The sequence below is a fragment of the Meleagris gallopavo genome, chromosome 17, assembly GCF_000146605.3.
Source record: "Meleagris gallopavo isolate NT-WF06-2002-E0010 breed Aviagen turkey brand Nicholas breeding stock chromosome 17, Turkey_5.1, whole genome shotgun sequence".
NCBI lineage: Eukaryota > Metazoa > Chordata > Aves > Galliformes > Phasianidae > Meleagris > Meleagris gallopavo.
Genome location: NC_015027.2, coordinates 6,687,704 through 6,711,372, shown reverse-complemented (window position 1 = coordinate 6,711,372; position 23,669 = coordinate 6,687,704). Strand labels below are relative to the sequence as shown.

The window sequence follows — 23,669 nt, the reverse complement described above, 5'->3', positions numbered from 1 at the left end:
CGGGCAGCGCGGTGTACCGGAAGTAGCGCGGGGGGCGCCGGAAGTGACGCCATAAGCACGCTCCGCGCCGGGCCGCTCCCCTAGCAACGGTTGCTAAGGCCGCGCGTTGGGCGAGGATTGCTGAGTCCCCGGTGTGGTGCAGGTTTCTGTGCCTGACTGAAGGCCTCGTTCTGCACACAGCGCTGTCATATTTTTTTTTTTTAACCGAGGTGCTCTAGGGGCTGTGTAGCAAAAGCAGTGTTTGCCATCAGTGCAGTGATACGTGCAGCTTCTGGGAGCACCTCGGGGTGACAGCTGCCGACTGGGCTGTGGGCCTGGCAGGGAGCAGCATCCTCCTCTTTACACCTTCCCAAATTAACTACCGAGCTGTGTTACAGCGTGCCTGGTGCACCTTTCAGCCCAGTCCTGGTTTGCCTGGCCTTGTTCCATATGTGCCAGAGGGAGAGAGGAGCCCAGAGTGCACAGGAACGAGAGGCTGAGAGAGGTGGGGAAGTGGCGGAAGAGAAGGGCAAATGAAGCTGGCCTGACTGCTGCAGCACTCCTGTGAGATGTACAACGCTGACATAACACACTGAGTACATGAACAAAAGGCACCGTGGTGCTGAGAGGACCAAACTTCCCACCCTCTTGTGGGCTTTACAGTGTTTCACCCAGTGAAACAGAGCAGACTTTTCAGATTATATAAAACATTGAAGTATGGTTTCTTTAACATGTGTTTTCTGAAGAGGAATGTGTGGATAGATGAGATTTAGCTGCCAAAGCCTTTCATTTTTTTTATGTTATGGGCCAGGCTGCCTTTTATTCCAAATAAACTACTGAGCCCCTTTGTGAGAACAACCAACTGAAACAGTCATTCTTCACCTAAATCACAACACCATCCAAATCAAAGACAACAAGGATGCTCAATGAAAGAGCCACATTGTTTGTGCAAATCTGTGCATCTGGGAAGGATGAACAAAAAATGTCAGGTGAGGTGACAGTTACCCAAATATTTGCATCTTGATCCACATGAAATGACACTAAGGTACCTGAGACATCCACGAGGTCTTGTGTGATCAACCATACAGTCTGATCCTACACAAAATGCATGGATGGAGACCGCAGGACACACACAGTTATGTAAAATGAAGCTTAGTGTGAGCATCAGGATTCCATTCCCAGGCACAAATTAAAGAATTATTCTCACAACTTTTAAGGCAGCTGAAACTCTAGCTACACTGCCTGTGAGACCTTTCCTATAAATACTAAAAACTGTTCACATTTTCAGTATTTAGCATCATAAACTGAATCTGTGTGATAGCTGAACAACTCTCAGTCACATATTGAGCGTGCTTGGTTTGTCATAGCCAGGCCAACCCTCTGTTGGGCATCATCTGTTTTCCCTGGTCTGAATTTGCACGCCTTCTGTTTTATTCTTCACGATAATACTTTTCACCTGTCTTCATCTGAATTCACCTTGTTGATTTCAGGCCATTTTTTAATTAGTCAAATGTATCTTACATTTTAATCCTGTAAAAAAAGTCTCCCAGTCATCTTCCTAGCATATTTCTTTTATTTTCTCCTGCATGCCTTTCTCTGGAAAGGATTCTTCTGTAAATGCACAGGTAAATTTTCTCTTCCAATTGCAGAAGAAAGTCTACAGGGGTGAATGCATCTGGGTGACAGCATATTTTGCAGCTAAATGACTGAGATTTTTTACAAACTGATTTCATTCTGAGTTTGTGGAGTGCACACTCAGAAACCCTGTCAGGTCACCGGAAGAGATTAAATATGGGAACTTTCCTTGGGTATCTGAAACAGGCACTAGAACAACATAATTTTCTGCGAAGACCCTCATGAAAGCGGAGTGTTAACAGCTTACCTGACTGCACTGTGTTCCCCCCAAAAGACTCTTTGCTATCATTTCAGGATCAGCCGTGCCCAAAATAACTGCTTGGCTTTCCTTACGGAAGTCCCAATGCTGCCCAGCTCATTTTCTGCTGCCACTTTAGCATCCCTTGTGCCTCAGCCTCGCAACGGACGCATCCCTGGTCACGGCTGCCGGGAAAGCCGGTGCAGGCTGGCAGGGGAGGGAGCACTCAGCCCTCCCCGGCGTGCCGTGCTGAGCCGTGCTGAGCCCAGCCGTGCCGTGCTGAGCCGTGCGGTGCCGCACCGTGCCCGGTGCCTGCGAGCACCGGAGCCCTCCATCCACCCGTGCCCGTTTTCCTACAGCTGCATCCATCCCCGCCATGCGAGAGCGATGAGAGCAGCTCCTCCAGACGCAGCCTGGCAATGGAGGATGATTTATTCCAGCTGAGACAGCTGCCGTAAGTAGCACCGGTAGGGGAGCGAGGATGCGCGGGGTTTCTTCTAAACGGGCTGCAGGGATATTGTACATCCTGGCGATTTTTAAGGGAATTGTTTTTAGGAAGTGTCTCAGGCCCTGGGAAGCAGGCCATTTTCCTTGTGCAGCTCCCTGGTTTCAGCATCCTGGGGGCATGCGGGGATTCGGTTGTTATATAAATCCAATGCGTTTCTGTTTTTGCATGAACCTGGTGGTGGTGGAAATAAGGAGGGCTGGAACAAAACCGTGCAAGTGCCAAAAAATGTTCTGAGAGGAAATACTACTATTGCATTTGCAAGGTGCATTGCATCTGTAAATAACGTTGGGCTAAGGAAGGCATCTTCCTCAGCTTCCTGCTTTGTGCCGTGAGCCGATTGCAGATCACAACCTCTTTTTGCAAAGGTGTGTTTGCACTGAGTGTCGTTTTTGCATTGCTAACTGTATGTTGCAGTAAAGCACACACTGCTGCACAGGGAGAAGGCTGTTGTTTATAACGAACTCCGTGCTGTTGGGATGTGGTTGTTAGATCTGTGCAAAAAGGTGAGAAAAGCATCTTAAAGGCAAGATTTCCTTTCCTTTTCCCGGGTGCAAAATGTTGTCTGTGCAAATAAATGCGTTTCTCCCAGTGCTCCATTATCACGTGGTTTGAAATATATTCCTACTTGGAAATCATTCACTCTGCAAGGCGGGGAATAAATGCTTAAAGTTGATTTTAAATATTAATGAGCTCGTCTCAGTGACTGAGCAACCTGTCCAATAACATTTCTGGTAAGTTGAGGAGATGGACGTGAGCTCCAGGTATTTTCAAGTGCTCAGCTCAGTTGTAATCACCTTAAAAGTAAAAATAATGATACATAATTTACATTAGGCCATTTTTCCCAATCTCTTTATTTTAGAAAACTAAGCACAGAGGGCAACAATGTCCTGAAGTACTTTTCAATGAAGGTATAATTAGACTTATTCAGTACTGTGGGATCTTGCAAACAAATGCAGCTCTCAGATGAATTTTGCAAGTGTGGGATGGTCAGTGGCACCGTGTGTTGTTCTTCATTTGTGTCAATTTGCTTCGTGTGTTCTAAAGTGAAAAGCATTTTCTTTAATTCTTTGTGATGAGGAATGTGAGCTCTGTACTTGGATTGCCACTGAAGAATTTATGATTTTTAGATCAATCAGTGTACCTTTGTATAGCCTGGAACTCCCCAAAATGCTCAGTTCCAAAAGCCTACTTGAGCTATACAGTATGAAACAGAAGTAATACATGGGTTTTGTGGTATTTTACACTGGAAAGGTTTTTCTTAGTATAAAAAACGTGGCTTGTAGCTTCCTGAAACATGGTCTAGTTACAAATATAGTTTGTATGAATGATATTCAGTCATAACCCCATGGAGCAGTGGCTTTTTGTAGCTCCCAGAATCCTTCAATGGGTTTTGCTTCAGGCTTTGGGGCTACTGAAATTATGGTAATACTCCTTTTTTTTAATGACAAAAAATTGCAAATCTAGAAATTTATTTTCTGTATAGTTAAACCAGTTGCTTGTAGAGCTTTTGCGAGTACAACATGAATGGCATTTTCCTATTAATTGCCCTTTGTAATAAAAATAAATAAATCATCTCACAGGCATGCAACATCAGTGAGCTAAGACTTTGTAGATTGTATGAGGATTATCTCTTCATTTTTAATCCAAGTATTACCATAACTATTTACCCCATGCATATCTCAAGTTGTCCTGTTTATATGAACAAAAAAAGCAGTCCCAGAACATCTCGCAAGCCTGCAAATCAACTGCTTGTGTGTGACAGCCTCACCCGAAACGATGACTGTACCTCTCTCTCTCCAGATTGTTGCCAGAATATCATTAGTGAGTACGTGCAATTCCCCAGATGGGATGTGGTCAGCTATATTATGTGCCAGGGCTGTGAAACTGAAAAGTGTTTTGGATCCCTTTGCTTTATGGTTGTACCACAGAGAAATCCTGAGCTGGACTGGATGGTTCATTGCAGCCAGGACTCCTTCAGTTGTAGACAACCCATGGGAGAGTGAGATTTTAATTCTTCCATCCTCTTATTGGACCAAAAGCCATTTGCAGGAGTTGCGTAGATTGCCTGTCATTTTGCCCTAACATTCATATGGATTGCGCCATCAGCACTTGTAAGAGAAAATAAGATTGCCAAATACATAAAGCCTTTCAGATCACCTTTAGAAATGTCATGCATGCCTGCCAGTTTGCTGCAGCTGCAGCTGGCAAGGATGCTGCTAGTTTAGTCTTGGCAACCTTCAAAGCAGGGGATTTAGCTGAAGTTCTAGGGACTTTCTGCTCATCTTTATCATAGGATTAAAATGTTCAAGTACCAGAAGTCAAAGGTAGCAGCAAGAATAATTTAATCTATTTCCAACAGCAAAAAAAAGAGCTTCGCTGAGGTCCAAAAAATTATCAGTTACCAAGGTGAAAAGTTTCACTGATTTTGGAGTAGACTGAAGGAGGACTGAGGGATGTGTTACACTAGCTATGTTAGACCTGTTATAAAATCTTTGTTTCGTCACATGAAAGTTAAATGATGGAGGTGGACCTCCTCCATGTTATGTGAAGCCTTGCAAAAAATCCCTCTTAAGTAAGTCATGAAAGTTGGATCAGTTCAGCAAAGTTCTCTTTTCATGTCTTGTTCTCTCCCTGGCCTCGCTGCAGAGATTAGCCCATCACCTCTTTGACCAGATAGCTTTTCAGGACTAACCGAACACAGCAATCCACAAGACATTCACCGAAGCATTAATCCTCATTTCTCTTTTCTTAGAGTAGTCAAGTTTCGCCGCACTGGAGAAAGTTCAAGGTCAGAGGAGGATGCCATTTCAGGAGAACATGAAATTCAGATTGAGGGGGTTCGGACAGAGCTAGAGGCTATCGAGCTGGAGGATGGAGCTGCAGTGCCAAAAGAATTTGCCAACCCAACTGATGGTGAGCAGGTTTCTTGTTTCCCTTCACGGAAACAGATGTGGCCTCTTCATTTCAGCCAGGATAAGTGCATTGGATTTAGAGAAGTTAGAGATCCTCAGAACAAAAAAGAAAACAGTAACATAGGCAAAACACCTGAACATGGGGATTTAGTTACTTTGTCCCCTAAGGATTTCTTTGTGTGTTTGATTTTGGTGGGGGTATTTCAGATGGGCAGCTTGGCTAATTTTTCTTTAAAACTGATCAGTACTCCTAAATCATCACCAAGTTTACTGGAACAGTTACACCTGGCTCTCCTTTAGGGCTGAGCACGAACCCTCTGCAGTGCTCCTGTCTCCCACTCACCTAGAGGACAAGAGGGACACAGAATGCATTCATATCCCAGCCTCTGCTTTCTGCCTAAGTGAAAAGAGCTGACTGTCCTGAAGGAAAATCTGAGAAGTGCTAATTGTGTCTTAGCACAAAACATATCAAAGTTCCCAGGGACTAATATATTAACACATTGGTGCAATAGGAGCCAGAACGGCGTGAAGTGGATGAGTTTCTTGAAAGACTTACTGCATCAATGCAAATCTGCAGATAGATACAGAGGTTCAGTTGGCATGTCACCCAAAAAAGCGGAAGCGATGCAACATGCCAGCATGCTGAGCTTCAGTGCCCACTGCCTGGGCTGCAGTCACAGATTGGGGTCCCATGACAATTTCTGTTCTGTCAGTTAGTTTTTGTTTGATTACATTTTGGTTTGGTTTTGATTTCTTTTTGGTCTTCTGTTTTGTGAGAATGTCCAACTCTTAGTTAGATAAAGCTTTTCTGTGGCAAATGTATTTTATTAAGAGCTGGAAATGTTAAAACCTTGAGACTTAAACTGTTTTAAACAAATGGAAGATCAAAACATACTTTGGTTGTACTTCTCATTTTCTGTTTGAGCAAAGGAATTTGAGATATCATTGCTTGTTCAGGTGGCACAAAATAATGAGGTAATAATGAAACAAGAACCCTCAGCATTTTTAACAGAACTGTATTAAGATATAGATGTCTTGGACAAATTCTTCATTCAAATAATTACAGTTTGACTCTCAGTTCAATAAAATATCCTTCTGCATTTTCCATCCCTTGTATAGTATTGCTCTGTGCTGTTATATATACCTCTCACTGAAGGAAGTTGTAAGTCAGTGGCAGAAGTAGCAGGCTGAGAATGCACTGAAGTCGTTGGTGTTACTCTGATTTATTTCTTTGTCAAGAAAATATTTTATAAATATTTAGAATTGTTTTGGCTCTAAGACAATTTCTGAAAAACATGGAGATTTTCTTGGGTAGGAGTTGTATAAAAGCAAAGTAGCCCTCTGTTAGTTATTTTAAATCTAAGCAGATTACCCAATTAATAAATAGTTACATTGACAGAAACTGCTGCATCAAGGGATGCATCTCACTAGGAAAGGAGTACGTTTCTGCACTCAGATTGTTTTCTTTCCAGATACTTTCATGGTGGAAGATGCGGTGGAAGCCATTGGATTTGGGAAGTTCCAGTGGAAGCTCTCTGTTATTACAGGATTAGCATGGGCAAGTAATTGTTAGCAAGATGAATTGCATGGTCACCCGTTACAGAATCCCAGTGATTTCAAATTCTGTAGCCATTCTCTGTAGACAAAAAGTCTCTGAACAGATAATTATGCAATGGAGGAAGAATTTTACCTGAAATTCTAGAGTGACAGCTGGACTCAAACTTGTTGTGTGGAGGTAAAGAATAACTGATTGATTTCTCTCTTGCTGAAATTCTCTACTTAAAATACTTACTTCAAATGGAAATGGTACAATCCTATTCCTACAGATCTCAGTTTTCATTCAGTGATTTTACCACATTTATCCCATCAGCTAAATTCTCTCTTTGCTGTATTACTCAGTATTATTGTAATGCCTGCTTCAGATGAACACCAATTCAGTGCTTCTAGTTTTAAACTTTAGTATCAAGAACAGGAAGACAGACATTGCTTTCACTTTTCTGCTATTTCTGAAGCGCTGTATGTTACATCCACAGTGGTGTATTTTTGGGTAATGATGTCTGGAGGCCTTATTTACTGTGGACACCCACTGTAGCTTGCAAGCATAAGTGTTTTGTTTCACCTACAGAGAAGAAATGTCAAGAGTGGAAGCAAAGTTAGCTTCAAGAAGGAGGGTTAATAACTGTTATATCAATCTAATTTACAGGCAGTTCTTTATTTTTGTTTCTTTCTTACCTTTCTAGATGGCAGATGCTATGGAAATGATGATTTTAAGTATCCTAGCTCCTCAGCTTCATTGTGAGTGGCGATTACCAAGCTGGCAGGTTGCATTGCTCACATCGGTAGGAAAAATAACTGACAGCTCCTGTATTCTGGAAGGTTTTTCCACTCATTGTTATTCAGACATTATGCTTTATATTCCACAGTTAAACCTGTTCATGGCCTTTCTTAAAAGCCAGAGCTTGAAGAAGGGAAACTCAGTGAGAAATGAGGAAAATTTGCAAGCTTTAACTTCAGAATTTCATGTAATTTCCAGGAAAATACAAGAATTGACTCAGAATAATTGCCATTACCTTAAATGGGCAAGATTTCATTCTTCTCTGAAGACAAGTAGCCTTGCAGAGATTCAGTCTGCTGAAATTCACCCCAAATCCTGGACAACAAACTCCCTGTCATCTCAATAGATGTAAAGTTGGGCTAGAGTGCATTTTGAATAATCTCACTGTATGAATAATTGCCTTTAATAGTCTCTACTGCAGAGGAACTAGACCCAGAACACATGAAAATTTTGGTCTGCTGTTAGTGCTGAAGTTTTCAAGTTTCATTTGAAATTGTGTTTTCTTTGCTGTCGTATGGGAATTTTTACTTGTCTCGTTGTTAAGGAGAAGACTTTTTTTCTGGTGTTTCGTAGGTAGTGTTTGTGGGAATGATGTCCAGCTCCACCCTCTGGGGAAACATTTCAGATCAGTATGGGAGAAAAACAGTAAGTGTTCAGCTCCTACTGGAACATATGGAAGTACTGCAGCAGTGTGCATATTTTAGTGAGTGATGTTTACAGATGTCATAGTTCATATGTGTGTAGAGTTAAGCAGAATTAAGCAGAGCCAGAAGTGACTTCCCATGAAATAAAAGAAGTTTGGGAGACTAAAGCAGAAAATAAGAAGTGAGAAAAAGAAGAGCCTGGTGGTGTGAAGCATTTTGTGGTTGTGAAAGCCTCTGTGAAATTCTGGGTGCAATACAGCAAATCCTTGTACAGTTAGAGGAATTCTCTGCTCAGTTTGTGAATGGGTTCATAAATTCATCACCTACTGATCGTGTTATTGTCCTGGTACCACCCGTGCCACTTTAGACTAGCCTTTAGGAAACCTTTAGCTGTTGGACTTACAGAAGTAGCACTTGAACGTTCTGGCTGTGAAGCTCTAGTTTACATGTTGTTTATGTTGTGTTACAGCAGAGATTTTATTTTTCCCTTGCTTGTTTGTTAAATACAGGGTCTAAAGATTAGCGTGTTATGGACTCTCTATTATGGGATCCTCAGTGGTTTTGCACCGATATATAGCTGGATCTTGGTGCTGAGGGGCCTGGTGGGCTTTGGGATTGGAGGAGTGCCTCAGTCGTAAGTAAATATTCACAAGTCTCTTTTCTATCTCCTTTGTGTTATTTTTTTTTAAGTGCTTATGTCAAATTGAAGACTTCCCTCAGTTATCCCAAGCCTACTTTCCTTTTAGTTTTTTGGAACTAATATATTAAATTCTGATAAGCCTTTGAAGATATCTAATAGATCACTGAGGTGATCTACCGGATTTACAATGACTTCTGTGTGAAAAAGCTGGGTACCTAAATGTAATATGTTGTATGCCTTGAGTCCTAGTAAGTTCCTCTCATTCCCTCAGGTGAAAAGGAGAGGCCCAAATAGCCCCCTAGCAGTGGATTAAGTGCAATAGACAGCATTTTGTAGCCATGCCCAAACACTGCATTAACAAATTGTGCTGGGAGTAGTCAATAAGGGATGACATGGACTTGTTGCAAGATGGTGGCCTAAACACTATCAGTTAGAGGTAGAATGAAGCCTTGACTACTGATGCTTTGTAAAGCTCTAAAATATTGTTCAGTCAGAGCCTGAACTTTTACATCTGAACCTGAGCTGGAGTTCCAAAATCACACAGCCCAAACCTGGAGCAGTTCAGATGTCTTCATGGCTCAGACACATTTTTGGTACGAAGGTAGTGTCAAGATATTTCTCTAGGACTGTATCATTCCATCCTGAAGAGGAGGATCTCTAAATTTTCCACTTTAATAAATAAATCTGTTCTTGGTTTTTAATTATAAATGGAAAGGGATGAGTATATCTAGTCTTTCTTCACGTAGTCTTTTATCCTTATTAATAATTGATATTTTGCCCCGTGGAGGTGCTATTTCAAAGTAATCAGAGCCTAACTTTGATTGATGGCTCATAGACTTCTTCACAAGGCAAGTCAATATCCTGTCTTTTCTATTACCATTCCCAGATAAAAGATTCAGAGCTGAGATGGAGCTTCACAGTTTTATTAATTTTCTCTTACTGCTCATCTGCTCCCTGTTAGAAGCTGCACAAAAGCATAACATGCATGTAAAATTGGAAAGTTCTCATCCTGCTGTGTACTGAGCAGCAGTGAGGCATTTTCTGCCATGCAGTTCCAACTGAGCACAACTGGAATGAGGCAGGAGAACAACAAAGACGAAGCATCGGAATTAATAATGCCTCATACTGCAAACTCATATTAATGATGTTCCACAGAGACCCGGTGGAACAGTTACAGCTCAGCTAGTACCACTTTGCAGAGAGGTGGGTAAAGCATAAGGGCTGCATGACTTAATGAGAGACAAAGAGGAGCTGGTTACAGAGCTCAGAGTGGATTCCATTGCTGCTGAGTCTGTTTCTTGCTCTAACTATAACAGCAATACCTTTGATAAAAAGAATTCATATATATCTGGCATGAGAAATAGCTCCTTTCTAGTATTAAGTAGACATTATTACTTTGGCTACGAGTAGCTGTATTTCAGGGAAATAACACTGGCATCTTTATAATTATATTGTTTTATTCTATAGTTGGTATGGGAGAAAGGTTTGTATGAAACGTGCTGTTAAAAAGAATAAACCCAGCAGTAATAAATTAACTAACTATAGCAGATGTCCCCTTCCCTCTGCATATGTTGGACCTGCACCTGAGGCCTCTTGGAATCTCCTCTGAGATAGTATGCCACCATGTGTATGATTGTTCACTCACCTTTGCAGTGTCCAGTCTTTCAAAGATATTGTATTCTTTCAAACATGAGGATGAGCCAGTGGAATGCAAAGAGAGTAGGAGCCAAGAGTCTTACCAGACTGAAGAAGACAAGAGAGCCTTGGCTGTCTGCTGGCCCTTTGGTTCTGCCTTCTGTCCACACAGAAGCCATGCCATTGGCACAATCATGAAATGGCAATTCTGCAAAGTTAGACAATTTCTTTTTGATTCCTCATTGTAAAAGAATGGAAATTATTTTATACCAATAGCACAATCAGATCTTGAAAATAATTACGTCTTAGAAAATAGAAACCTGGCAGAGTAGGCCAATGTGATGTTCTCTGAGCCAGGTGTAAGTAAGAACTTAACTAGCAAGAGTTTGCATGGACTGCTGATTGACCATATTGAAAATCATCATGCCTGTCCCAGATCAAAGCTGTGTTAAGCAAACATATACAGCAAGAACTGTTACATTTAGCTAACAACTATAAGCCACGTGAGCGGTGCAAATTCTGCCTTCTCTTGCAATGATGAACTAAAAGAGAGATTGTTTTGATGTAGCAAAGTCTGAACCAGTGTGCACACTTCCCTGGCTCTGAATACTAGGAAGGGTTTTTGTTACTACTGTGGTTTTGGCAATTTTTGTAGAAGACAACATAGTGTCTGACATCTCTCAGTGTGCTAACGTGATGTTTTTCTCAATGTTCACTCTACAGGGTAACCTTATATGCCGAATTCCTTCCAATGAAAGCCAGAGCAAAATGCATTTTATTAATAGAGGTGAGCAGTGTATTTGTGTGTGCTGGTCCACAGGGGACAAATTCTGCTGTTGGTCGCAACCATTCAGTTCTATTGATTAATGATGTCACACATGGCAGCAGTCAGGTCTTGAGCGTTAAGTTAGCGTGGAGTTCTCCAGCACTGAGGCCAGTGGTCCCAGAACAGTGCCAAGTATCCAGCATTTCTGAAGGCAGCATGCAGAGAGCCCTCTGGTGTGACCTAATGCTGCAGTGAAATTGATGTACAGCTCAGTAATGGATAATGAAGAGGTGACTGTACAGTAAGTGCAAGGCTAAATTCAGCTCTCCAGATTCAGTCCAAATGTATCAAAGTCACACAGAGAGGAATTTTGCTTTATAAATACTTTAAAAGCAAAATTTGCAGCCCTTGAATTAAGTGTGCCAGTAGAAGACAGTTAAGCAGAGAGCAGTGCTGTTACTTGTCTGATGTGGTCCATTTGGAAGGAGCATCCTCGTGGAAAACCTCACTACACTGAAACAGCTTCTCAGTTACTCAAACAGGTTTTTAAGATAACTGCTGGCTAGTCCTACTTTCAGTTGCTTAAGCTTTTGTAAATAGAGTTCAGCAGATGAGTCACTCCCTTCTGTGTCATCTTTGTTCTGCCACAGTTTGGCTCAGAGCAATACTGGGTTAGAAGTATATTCTGAGCATTAAATAGTGAGCTGTCAAGAAAAAGAAGATTATCCTTTTACGGGTTCATAATCCAGAGGAGAATAATCCTGCATGGCTAGGACATGCAACAGGGTGCCAGCTCCATTATTTGCTAGGAAGGTATCAATCCCTTCTTTCACTTATAGGACAAACTCTGTGTGGCTTTGCTAGCTTGGTTTTGCAAAGGAAGACAAATACAGTAAATCTCGCAGTGTTAGGTGGGTACAATACCCATACACAGATGTTAGTAGTCATTTTGCTTAAGAAGCAGAATGTGATGAGTCTGTTCCTTATAAGAAGCTGCCTCTGGTTAAACAGAAGTGTCAAAAGAAAGGTGACAAGAGGTTTTCAGAGCTGAGCTTCTGCAACATGTACACAGATCCCCAGTACATCTCTGGATTTCTGTTTGCATGCAGTGGTGTATACTTGAAATCATCTCTGCATTTCTCTCTCCAGCTGTCCCTAGAGAGCACATTTCTGAATGTTTCAAAGAATGCTTAGTAGCATTCTCATTTGTGACTGTTTCTTTTCCCTTTGGCAGGTCTTTTGGGCCATTGGAACCGTGTTTGAAGTCCTCCTAGCAGTGCTGGTGATGCCCACTCTTGGCTGGCGGTGGCTTCTCATTCTTTCTGCCCTCCCACTTTTGCTCTTCGCTGTCCTATGTTTTGTAGGTATTCTCTTAAAGATGTGTTTAAAAATGCAAATTTTGGAATGCCTAGAGCATCTTGTTATCTGCTCGGGATGCTTTGCCTTCCCCACTGAGAAAGGATAATGTCAAGATCCTGCAAAAATGCTCAACATTTCTTGAGAATGGAAAAGAGACAACAGAGTTCTGGAGTTCTGACTTTTTGGCAAAAAAATGCTGTTTTGCAGTTTCTCAAAGCCTAGAGAGGAACTTGACATTTGACACAAAGGAGATTTTCTGATTTGTTAAAGACTGGTTCTGTGATCCTGTCTTATGTTAGTAGTCTGCTGGGGTCGTGGAGATTTCCCACTGTAAACTCACTAATAAAGTCTGCAGTTTGTTGGTTGCTGTGTTTTTGACATTACTGTGCATATGATCTGCTTTGCTCTCTTAGTGGCTGCCAGAAAGTGCAAGGTATGATGTGTTATCTGGAAATCAAGAAAAAGCAATTGCTACTTTAAAGCGGATAGCAACAGAAAACGGAGCTCCAATGCCTCTAGGAAAATTAATTATTTCCAGGCAGGTATGTATGGGTAACTGACAGATTTATCACTCGGGATAACAGTGAAACTGTACTGTAGGCATAGGGATTTATGTAAGCAAATAATCCATGTTAACTTTAATGTCTCAACCACTAACAAAAAAATGGGAGACGATCATATATGCCCAAACCACAGCGAGAAAGATCCTATTTTTGAAGAATATCACACCTCCCAGGATCTGAACTCATGGGATGAGGTGGAATCAGACTCTCTAGATGTATCTCTTGAATTTAATCCTGACCCTGTGGAGCTGGAATGCTACAAGCTCCAATTCAGTCCTATTGCATGGAGCAATTCAGGTTGTTACTTCTGAACTGTATGCTGCTGCATGAATCACATTGGATTTCTTTTCACTTTAGTGTTGCATGGCCAACTGTTCAGCACCCCTGTCAACATACAACTTGGCTCTGCATTTACAGAACACAGAGCGGACTTTCATAGAAAAAAAAAGTTACGAAGTTAACAGGAACAGCAGAGGCAAATCTGTAGGTTTGAACAGCAGCAAAATTGTAGAATTAAGCAGGAGTTTTTTAGAAATGGTCTTAATAATTGGAGATACAAGTTCAATTTTCTGCAGCCTAGATGGGTGAGGACTGGAGCTCTTGCACCTTTCACAAATACTTGGTTCAGTCAGGGTAATGATGATGGGCTGTGCAGGAATGCTCTGCAAGTTTTGGAAGATTCTGTTTTTAGGGTGGGGTGGGAAAGCACTTTTCCTTAACCACAGGTTTATGAGCTGAACCTGCCACTCTGTTTTAGAAACACTCTGTTGAAAAGAGGTCTGCTTGCTGGAGGGCTGCTTGTAGTTCCTTGGCACCTTTCCCTGGGTCTCAATGGACTGTGCTAATTTAGCAGAGCTGACTGAAGGCCACACGAACCACATGCTAGCTGTGCATTGGCAAAGTTCTGCTATTCCACATTCCAGCCCCTCCTTACTCAGATTCTCACCTTCCTCATGAAGCACTACTGTGCCATGTGCGTGAGCTGTTTTGATAATGCTGTGCTCCTAGAGAATTCCACTTGGCAGAGGAATTCTTTACTTGGATTCCAGCTTCGTTGTGGCTCCTGCAACCTGAAGAGCCCCAAGTTCAAACTGAACTTGTCCAAGTACATCATACTGTATATTGTTATCCCTTGCCACTGTACATCCTTCAGTCTGGGACCTCTGAGCACCCTGATTCTCTGACTTACATTTGTTTTCAACAGGAAGACCGAGGAAAAATGAGGGACCTTTTTACACCCCATTTTAGATGGACCACGTTGTTACTCTGGTTTATATGGTAAGAGAAAATATAAATGGCTCAGTGCCAGCACTATTCTAATGCTTTTTAATTGAGATGTTTAACAGTATCACTAAAATACAGCAACTTCCTCCTCATGAAAAAAAGCCCAAACTGTATTGATTTGTAATTTATTAAACCACTCAGTCACTAGCATTCTTGATCTAATCGCCCCTTCCTTTTCTAACTGCTGATAGGAAGTGGCTTTGAGGTTGCACTTGGTGGAAGTCCTCACACAGTGGGTTTGGTTGTGGTTCCTGTTGTTTATCATAGGTGTGGTCAGCTGAGATTTCCTCTCTTCTTTTCTTCCTTGCAGGTTTTCCAATGCTTTTTCATACTATGGGTTAGTTTTATTAACTACAGAGTTCTTCCAAGCAGGAGATGTCTGCAGCAGTGAGTACTAGAGCATCTCTTCTTTTTAAATATGCCCTGTAAAGTAATGGAATATCTTTTATTTGATGACTTTCAGCAGTTAGTTTGGAAAGGACTGTGGTTGCCAGCCTGAATTTTAAGGCATCTACTTTTTATTAAACACTATTGACAGACATTGCCTTGTTTCCCACACAATGCAGAGAGGTCCTGCAGTGTCTCTGAGCCCCAAATGTAACACAGCAAGACAACCTTCAAAGGAGAGCTTTTAGAAAATGTGTCTGTTCTTCTTGAGTAAAGAACGATGGAATAAATGTAAGTTTCTAGATTTGACAGGCCTAATTGGTTCTGAGATAGAGATAACTGCTGCTCCTGTGGAGCTCCCGGGTTCTCAAGATGTAAAGACCTGTGGAGAAAAAAGATAATGCTGGGAAATCAACGCCCTTTCTGTTGCAGGTTTTTATGTATAAAAAAAAGCTTTGACTGCTTCAAGAAGAGGCTTAAGAAGTTTGACTCCCCAGGGGAGGCATGACTTTATCCAGAACGTTTGTGATTAGTCAAAACTGTCTGGTAATTTGAAAATTATGGGAAGGGGATGGGTAGCATTGGGAAAAGACACAGAATCTGAGCTTGCACAACAGTGCAGTCCTTAAAAATACTTTTTTTTTTTCACAAGGACTTGGAATTATTCTGTCTTCTCAAAGTACAGAAGAAGGGTTAAATCCCAATTTATGCAGGGAGAAACCTGCGTTACAAATGTTAATTCTGCTCACTGTCATAAGCCCTGCGCTGGAAAATCACTAAGCTTCTAAAGCTGATATTCAGGTGTAAGTTTTCATTTTGGTTGCACATGTAAAACATCCTGCCACATATAAGACCATAAACTGTTCAGTTCCAGCTGTATCTTCTGGTCTGAATATACTTGCTGTGCAGCAGCATTTCTTTGGTTCACATCCCTTCTTTTATTTTCAGCAGAAAGAATGGTTCTTTAGCAGGAGTAAAGGAAGATGAGCAGAGAACAGATTACTTAAAATATGTTTAGGTTTTTTGTTTGTTTTTTCTTTTCTCCTACAGTTTCCAGTAGAAGAAAAGAAGTTAAAGCAAAGTGCAGCCTGACCTGTGAGTATCTGACAGAGGAAGACTATACTGATCTGCTCTGGACAACCCTGTCAGAATTCCCAGGTAAGTGGTGATAAAAAGCTCCAGTTTTTCACTGCCAGTAGCTCAGTGTAATTGGAATGGACTTTGGTATGACAGAAAGTGGGCTCTCCTGTCTGGCCTAATGCCACTGTATTTCCAGAAGTAGTGGGGCTCCTTGCTTGAACTGTTTGATACATGCAGTACACGCAGTAGCTGTAGCTCCCTTCACTGTCTGTGACATCACCACAGATAAAATCACTAGTAATTGCTTTGTGAACCTATAATGGCCTGTCTTACTATGGATTTGTTCCAAGAAACATATTAGGCATTCAGAGGAAGAGTAACGATTAAATAAAAGGGGCAGAATCACTTGAACTTTTATCCATAAGTGACTATCCAAGACTATTTTAAAAGGATCCTGGATACAGTGAATCAATGGAGGACTTGTTTCATAACACTCTGTCCAGCACAGCCATGATTTTCAGTCAATTAAAATGAATTTCAATGAACAGTCTTACTTGGGATGATCCAGATAGTATTTAATAGCTAGTGTTTCTTCAGATGTAAAAGATGATCTCAGTACTAATCTATTTGAAATACTACAGTGAGGCAGTGGTGGGGATATTTTCACTGCTCTATATTGTTGTTTCAGGGACATGAAATCTAAGAGAACCCATTTAATAGATGAAAAGTTGTGAGTCTGTGGCAAATGTGCATAGTCCCTACCTAATGAGAGCACTGTCCTGTATAAAAGTCATTCTGGGAAGGACATAAGTGAACAGAAGACAGAATGTAGTCTTGGACTGATGCTGTAACTGAACAGACTGGTTTGGTCCTGACACATACTAAGACAGAAATACAAATTGGGATATCTCTGAATGTGACACTGGCAACATTGGTGCTTGCATAATCTCCACATTTGCTGTGCGTCTGCTTTTAAAGGGATCTGGAAAAACTGCAGAAGTTTTTTTTTCCAGATCCATTTTTCCATTTTTTTTCCAGATCCATTTCTTTTATCAAAGAGCAGGTGAGAAGTGATTTGATGGCAGCATATAAAAAACTCAATGGAAAGAAAATATGAGGTTCTTAGCAGTAGAAAGATTAGTAGGGACAATGGTTGGAAGTTGAACAAAAGATATTGTAGTTAGACATAAAGCAGGCATTTTTAGCACTCAGGTTGGTAACCACTGCAGTAATCAGCATTTAGCAGATGTCAGAGTTGACTGCTCACTGCTATACCTGTGTGTCCCCCCGTGAGTGTGCAGGCACATGGACCGCTGTGACCGTGGAGCAAAACTCACAAGCGGGGATGCAGAGTGGTATTGTTTGCATATAGTAACAGTAATTGGACCAATCTATTCCACACCTCTGCTCGATTCCTCTGCCAGCAAAGTACTATGAGAGCAGATTTTCAAATCTAAATAACAACCTATGTTAAAAGCCAGCTGATGCAGCCTCCACCTGTGCTTAATTCCCAACAATCAACTTGCCTCCTTCTACAGGTGTGTTAGTAACACTGTGGATTATTGATCGGATAGGCCGCAAGAAAACCATGGCCCTGTCCTTTTTTGTCTTCTCGTTTTGCAGCCTGCTGCTGTTTCTGTGTGTTGGAAGGTAAGTAAAACACAGTGAAGTACCAGTGCTGACTCTGTGTTCTTTCTTAATTGTGGCGGGAGACAATGTTTCTTTCTTGGGGCTGAAGAGCAAGGAAATGCAAAATAGGCAGTGGAGAGCTCTCTGAATTTAAACCTTTTGAGGCACAGTACAGAAACTATGTAATGAGAAACCTTTCAAAGCTGCAAATATTCAGTTGGTATGTAGGTTCGTGTATTTTAAACAGACGAGCTGCAGTCTGACTTCCTTCTTATGTGTGCCAATTTTTTTTGTTAGCACCATTCATAACGTGGAATATATTTTTCTTACTTAGATAAGCTTAGGCACTGGCTGTTTATTTCTACAGTCCACAGCTGTCGGTTAGAATGAATACCCTTAGAAAACTGATGCGATTGTGGGAATGCAGATTGTTTGGCATCATTATTATATTAAGAGTCCAGAAAAAATAAGAAGGGTTCATTTAAAAAAAAAACAAAAGAAATCGTTGTAATGAAATTAGCATTTTTTTAATTGCACATGCCTCCAAGTTAAACAAACAGATTGTACAGAACAATCCCAAACACTGCTCTCCTTTTTATTCTCACAGAAATGTTCTTACTGTGCTGCTCTTCATTGCAAGAGCTTTTATTTCAGGAGGATTTCAGGCTGCTTATGTTTACACTCCAGAGGTAAGGAGGCTGGTTTTGTAATGAGAATATTTAAGGGGAGTGAGAACATGGTGGGAAAGTCGTTTTTATGACCTCTTCACAACGGACCTAACCCCAGATACGAGTTCGTGATCTCACTGTTGTCTAACAGAACTTGTTGCAGTGCTATTTCCATTGATTAAGGAGGTTGGAAGGGAACTGCTCACTTGAGTTAATGGGCTGGTGCTTTCTCCACAGGTTTACCCAACAGCCACACGTGCTTTGGGCCTGGGAACATGCAGTGGAATGGCCAGAGTGGGAGCCCTCATAACGCCATTCATTGCACAGGTAAAAACCCTTCTCTCAGTACTGATGGCCTAGGAAGGTGATGGAGAACCTGCCTCCTCACTGTAAGGACCGTACCAAGGTCAGTCTGTGTGTGATATGTTGAAGGACAGTTGTTGCCCAGTCCCTGAAGAGAGTTCAGGCTCATCTCTGAATTTACCTCTTACTTCAAGGGTCTTATGATGGGAGATAAATAACCACAGAGCAGGCTGCTGGATGGATGTAAGGGCTCCTTGGAAGACATCCATCTGGAGATGGGATCTGTGAGGCGCTGACAGGTTTCTGTGGGTTGTGCAGTGCTGCCTTTCCTTTGAGACCTCAAGTTCTAGGGAATGTGAACCTGCAGCACATGTAGAATGCTAGGCAGGAAGTCTGGGAGAGCCAGGCTCTGTGGGGACAGGACTAAGAAGGCTGTGTCAGGAACTGCTGCTCTGCAAAAAGCTGAGTAGTAAACTTATCCTCAAAGACTACAGTCATAAAAGTATGCAGCCCTAAAATTCCTCCTGGTGGTAATATTTTGTATTTTCTGCAGGTGATGTTGGAATCTTCAGTCTATTTAACACTGGCAGTTTACAGTGGATGTTGCCTGCTGGCTGCTGTGGCTTCCTTCTTCTTGCCCATTGAAACGAAAGGTCGTGGCTTACAGGAGTCCAGCCACAGAGAATGGGGACAGGAGATGGTTGGGAGAGGATCTCATTCCCCAGGAGTCACCAGGTCTAACTCTGGGTCACAGGAGTGATGAGACATGAAATCCTGCTGAAGGAATGGATGAAATAAGCAAGATAAGTTCCAAAAAAGGCCAACTATGAAGCATAGAAAGCAGACCATACTGTCACTGCCAATGTCATGTGTCAAACTGCAGGAACTTTTGGGTTGAACCTAAGTAAATTGTGTCACTACTGCTCTTTGTTCACACACATAAAGACTTTACTTCCATATTGAAAGGCATTTGATCCAGATGTCGTTTGAAATTTAGCAGGAAGGGTTTTTCTTAAGTCTGTTGTGCTTGCATGGTCAGCTATTCAGCTTAAAATGTCCCGTGTCAAGCAAATAATTAACTGAATGCCACTCGGTATAAGCTGTAATTAAAATAATGTACTCTTGATGCCTAAAAACAAAAGATTAATATTTATTGTGTACTTGGTATAGCATACGGTGGATTCCATACACTACAAAATAGGTTTTATGAACTAGATGCCTGCCTTGCACTTTTTAGCCATCATCAACAACAACAATGCAGTAACAGCAAACCAACCAATGCTTACTATTCCCTTGCTTATGGGTTCTGCTCCTTGAGAATTAACAGGCACTGTGAGTGAGATTGCTTGGAATCTATTTCCTGAATGTTTCTCCCACTCGAGGCAGGTAGTTTGAGTTGGTGAGGAGTGGTATTTGCTGCACAGATGGAATCTCATATGAGAAGTGTATGTTCTCCATAAATCTTGATGCTTTGGAGCAGAATTTGACTTTTCTACCATTGCCAGGAACATTGAGCACTGTGTTGCTTGGTGAAGACTGCTTCAGCTGTGCTGGTGTCTCTTTGTGTGTGGAGATGCACGCTGTGGTTTTCTGCATGGGCTCAGGTCTGTTTCTGCTCAATTTGCCTAAGTGTGTTCCTGCAGTGGTGTACCCAGAATGTTTGGTGAAGATGCCTCAGTCTGAACAGCTATGTGGAACAGTTTGGATGGAGCCTGTTTGGAGTGTCTCCCAACAGAAGCTGGTCTCCTGACAGCTGGGCTGGACTTCTCAATAGCTGCAGATTGCATGACTGCGGCGGTAAGCAGGTGACAAAGGAATGTAGCTGGCATCACGTCAGAAACAAAAATCCTGGGAAGAGCTAAACCACAATCTTCCTGAGAAGAGGAACTTCATTCCTTCAGACGTAACCAGTCCGTGGAGGCTGATGATCCTGCTCTTGTTGGAGAATGCAACAGAGTTCAGGTGAGGATAAGTTTGTGTTGTTTGTCAGAAATTTGTCTTTGCAGGGAGTCGGAATTCAGAGTCTGTGGATATGCAGCAAGAAAATACAAACAGAAACTGAGACCTGTCTCATCTACGGCTCAGTTTGCTTTCTGAATTCCTCACTATGGGACACATGACCCAATGGAATGAGATGGACTAGATGCTAATCAATAGGCTGTGGGAAAGCAATACATTTTTCTAATATGTGTGGTCCGATGTCTCACAGAAACATAGGTAAATGTGCAACAAATTTTGCACAATAGAGTATTTTAAGTATTCTGGGAACCAAGCCCCTCTTCTGTGGGGCAATAACAGGTCGCTGAGTCTGTTTTTGGGTGCAATACAAATGAATGCTGTTGGGGTTTACCTTTCACTTAGGGATTTGCAGCACTGTAGTGCTGTATAATGCTCTGAGACATGTTAGGCTGTTTGTTTATAGTGTTGAAGGAGAATTAGACAAGAAACTGAGGGAACTCAGACTAATTTGAAAAAGGCCAAAGAGTTTGTTGATATTCCATGTTTGAGTGTCTTCTGCTGAGAAAAGTTCGAGTTTGACACGGAATGTCTGTCTGCTCACTTACTGCTTTCTGATGGTGGCTGCAGTGAGAGATTCTGGAAGCAGTTGGTGTAAGCAGGCACTTTTGTTTTTGTGGCTATATGAAAATGCAGCTCAGCTCGCAGGGGATCCTGCTGTAGATATGGTGGAGGATGTAGGAATGCACTGTCTGTTCCAGTGACTGTTGCTTCGTGTGGGTCTGGTTATCTCTGATCTTTGTCTCTGCTGTGTCTTTATCCTGTGTGCTCGGTCTCCAGCAAGCTCAAATTCCAGTCAGCCCTCAGTAAACAGGCAGGGCTCTCATGGAGCTGACAACCAGTGCACGTAATTTCTTTTTGCCACCTTTTTTCAGGCTGTAGTTGGATAACTTTCTCTAGTATACTATGCAACTGGGGTAGCTCAGTGCTGCCTCAGAGATGCACTGACTCATTTCCCTTGGATGCACGAGGGACGGATGTGGTGCAGGCAGAGGAAGGAAGCATCTCCTGGATGCTTACAGTTCAGTGTACACCCCAAAACTGGAGTGCCTATAGGAGAATCCAGCTGAGTGTGAGCCCACCTTGGAGGTCAGGGTGAATATAAAATGAAATCCGTGGCTGGATGAATGCCACCTCACAGCCTGGCTGCTACCTTGGTTTGTTATTGAAAGCCTTTTTGTTAAAGTTCTGCTTTTCCAGTGTTAATGCTCACATGGCACTTTGTTATTTTTCGAGCCAATATTCAGCAGCACTGCAATGGCCTTCAAAGCGTGCGTTCAGAGGGCTAGGGAAGTACGGATATCGAGTCAACTTCAAACAACATATTGCCCACGTAAAGACTTACAGGTAACACAAAGCCTTTGGATGCTGTTGAGTAGTTCAGTGTTAACCTGTATTAAAATAAAAATTGAAGGCATTTTTGCTTTTCACTTTTTACAAATTCTGAGTCAGCAACTGAGAATGTATCTAACAACACAAGCATTATTAAGAAAGGAAGGACATTGTAGACAGCTCACTGAAAAACCAAGGAATGTTTGGCTTGATACACTGCAGCTATAACCACATGTCACGTTGTCAATATGGCAACACCACTGATGTATATAATAAGCTTCCAAAGATCCTTTTACACACTGAGTATTTTTCACTGATGAAGGAATTAATAGAGCTAGTTCCTTGAAAACAACGAAGTGACCGAAGTGACGTAGTTTTGGATTATAACTGAGAGCAAACAGAGTTGTGGGATTCAGAGTTTTGCTGTCTGTTCAATATATTAATGTGCAAAGCTGTTGTGGGAAAAATAATTCTCCAAGTGTGCTTTGATGGAATGATTTCGTATTCCTAAATGCTTGCAGAAAGAACATTGAATGTTTTCCTGTGTTTGAATGTACAGTTTCTAAGCTGGATACGTTTTAATGTTTAAAAACTTTGTGTATATGGAGCTTGTTGTAAAATAATCCTTTTGTTCCTCTGTTACTGATGCAACATTGGATCGTTTAATTCCACACTAGATATTTTATGTTGGACAAATAAATAGTTTTTCCAGTAAAAGTGGCTGTTCCATAGGACTGTTACAAAGGTAAGTAGCCTCATGGGGTTTGTCGTGATGGTCAGATATTGGGTGCCTTCAGGACAGGGAGGCTTCTTCCTATTAATTTACTTCTTCATGTAAACTTTACTTATCTCATTAGTCTAAAACATAACTGTGTGACTGACTGCATTCCTCTGCTCTTCCAACGGCGTTTTGATGCCCAGTGATTTACAAACAAAAAGAGGTTTGTATCTGAGCCACCACAGCTGATGATCTGCCAACACTGCGTGCGCTATCACAGCGTGCTCCCATCTCAGCGTGCAGCATCTCTGCTCTCACTGCTGTGAATTTGCATCATGGCAGTAATACTTAGGAGAGTATTTGTTCTGTGCCTTCCGTGAATTTTTGGCTTCTTCAGCCATTCCTAAAGTTCATTCTGCTTTCCAAAATGCCAGAGCTGCCGCTGGCTTACAGAGGATAACTTTACTGATACTTGATGCGTTTCCAGCTTTGTTTTGTGTCACAGGCCATCGCTGTTGAGAACTGAGAGTTCCTGAAATGTGCTGACTTTGCTTCTGGAGGGGGCATTTATTACTTGTCAAGAACACAGTTGCAGTAGCTGTCCAGGCTCCCTCCTGGTTCTCTTACCTTACCATTGCCACAAAAATAATCTTACCTCTCAATGATTCTTCTATCCCATGGTGTTCCATTTACGGCTTCCAGCAGTGCAAAATACTGCTCCTGTAGCTCTGCTCCCCAAGCAGAGCGATCAGCTGAGCCCAATGGCAGCACCCCACTCGGTTCTGTCTGTGAGCTCTTAGCAGTCTGAGGGCTACTGGCAGCCACATGCAGACGCCCAAACTGCTTCACACTGTGCTATTTCAGCTTTGTTTGTCTACTCAGAAAGTGAAATGACAGCTCTTCCTTCTGCAGGAAGAAACATCCAGGAAATATGCAGCATTAAACACTGGGAGAAGGAATGATGATCTGCTGGAATGTTTCTGTCAAATCAGTATTTGGAGTCCTATCCACGGTACCATTTAAAAAAAAAAAAGCATC

At 41.9% G+C, this 23,669-nt stretch overlaps 1 protein-coding gene across 2 annotated transcripts; it reads left to right on the top strand.

The window, feature by feature from the left end:
- Nucleotides 1-61: 61 nt before the first annotated feature.
- Nucleotides 62-23,647, top strand: SVOP (SV2 related protein). 2 transcript variants are annotated; one of them, XR_004161594.1, is made up of 18 exons: nucleotides 62-968; nucleotides 2,212-2,306; nucleotides 5,113-5,273; nucleotides 6,745-6,830; nucleotides 7,513-7,611; nucleotides 8,181-8,252; nucleotides 8,761-8,885; nucleotides 11,250-11,313; nucleotides 12,527-12,652; nucleotides 13,065-13,193; nucleotides 14,419-14,492; nucleotides 14,809-14,885; nucleotides 15,936-16,043; nucleotides 17,504-17,615; nucleotides 18,202-18,283; nucleotides 18,500-18,589; nucleotides 19,119-20,527; nucleotides 23,544-23,647. XR_004161594.1 is itself a non-coding variant. In XM_010720209.3 (17 exons), the coding sequence occupies exons 1-17, from the start codon at nucleotides 906-908 to the stop codon at nucleotides 19,323-19,325; spliced, it is 1,770 nt and encodes a 589-aa protein (XP_010718511.2). In that variant the 5' UTR covers nucleotides 62-905; the 3' UTR covers nucleotides 19,326-22,648. The 2 variants fall into 2 exon arrangements, 1 of the variants encoding a protein (XP_010718511.2); XM_010720209.3 differs by lacking the exon at nucleotides 23,544-23,647 and having other exon boundaries at nucleotides 19,119-22,648.
- Nucleotides 23,648-23,669: the final 22 nt, after the last annotated feature.

Bases quoted from the DNA above. Each gene is read 5' to 3' on its own strand.
- SVOP (XM_010720209.3), top strand. From the start codon at position 906: ATGAAAGAGCCACATTGTTTGTGCAAATCTGTGCATCTGGGAAGGATG. The intron at 2,307-5,112 runs GTAAGTAGCACC...CTCTTTTCTTAG, and splicing joins TTCCAGCTGAGACAGCTGCC to AGTAGTCAAGTTTCGCCGCA. The intron at 18,590-19,118 runs GTAAAAACCCTT...TATTTTCTGCAG, and splicing joins TAACGCCATTCATTGCACAG to GTGATGTTGGAATCTTCAGT.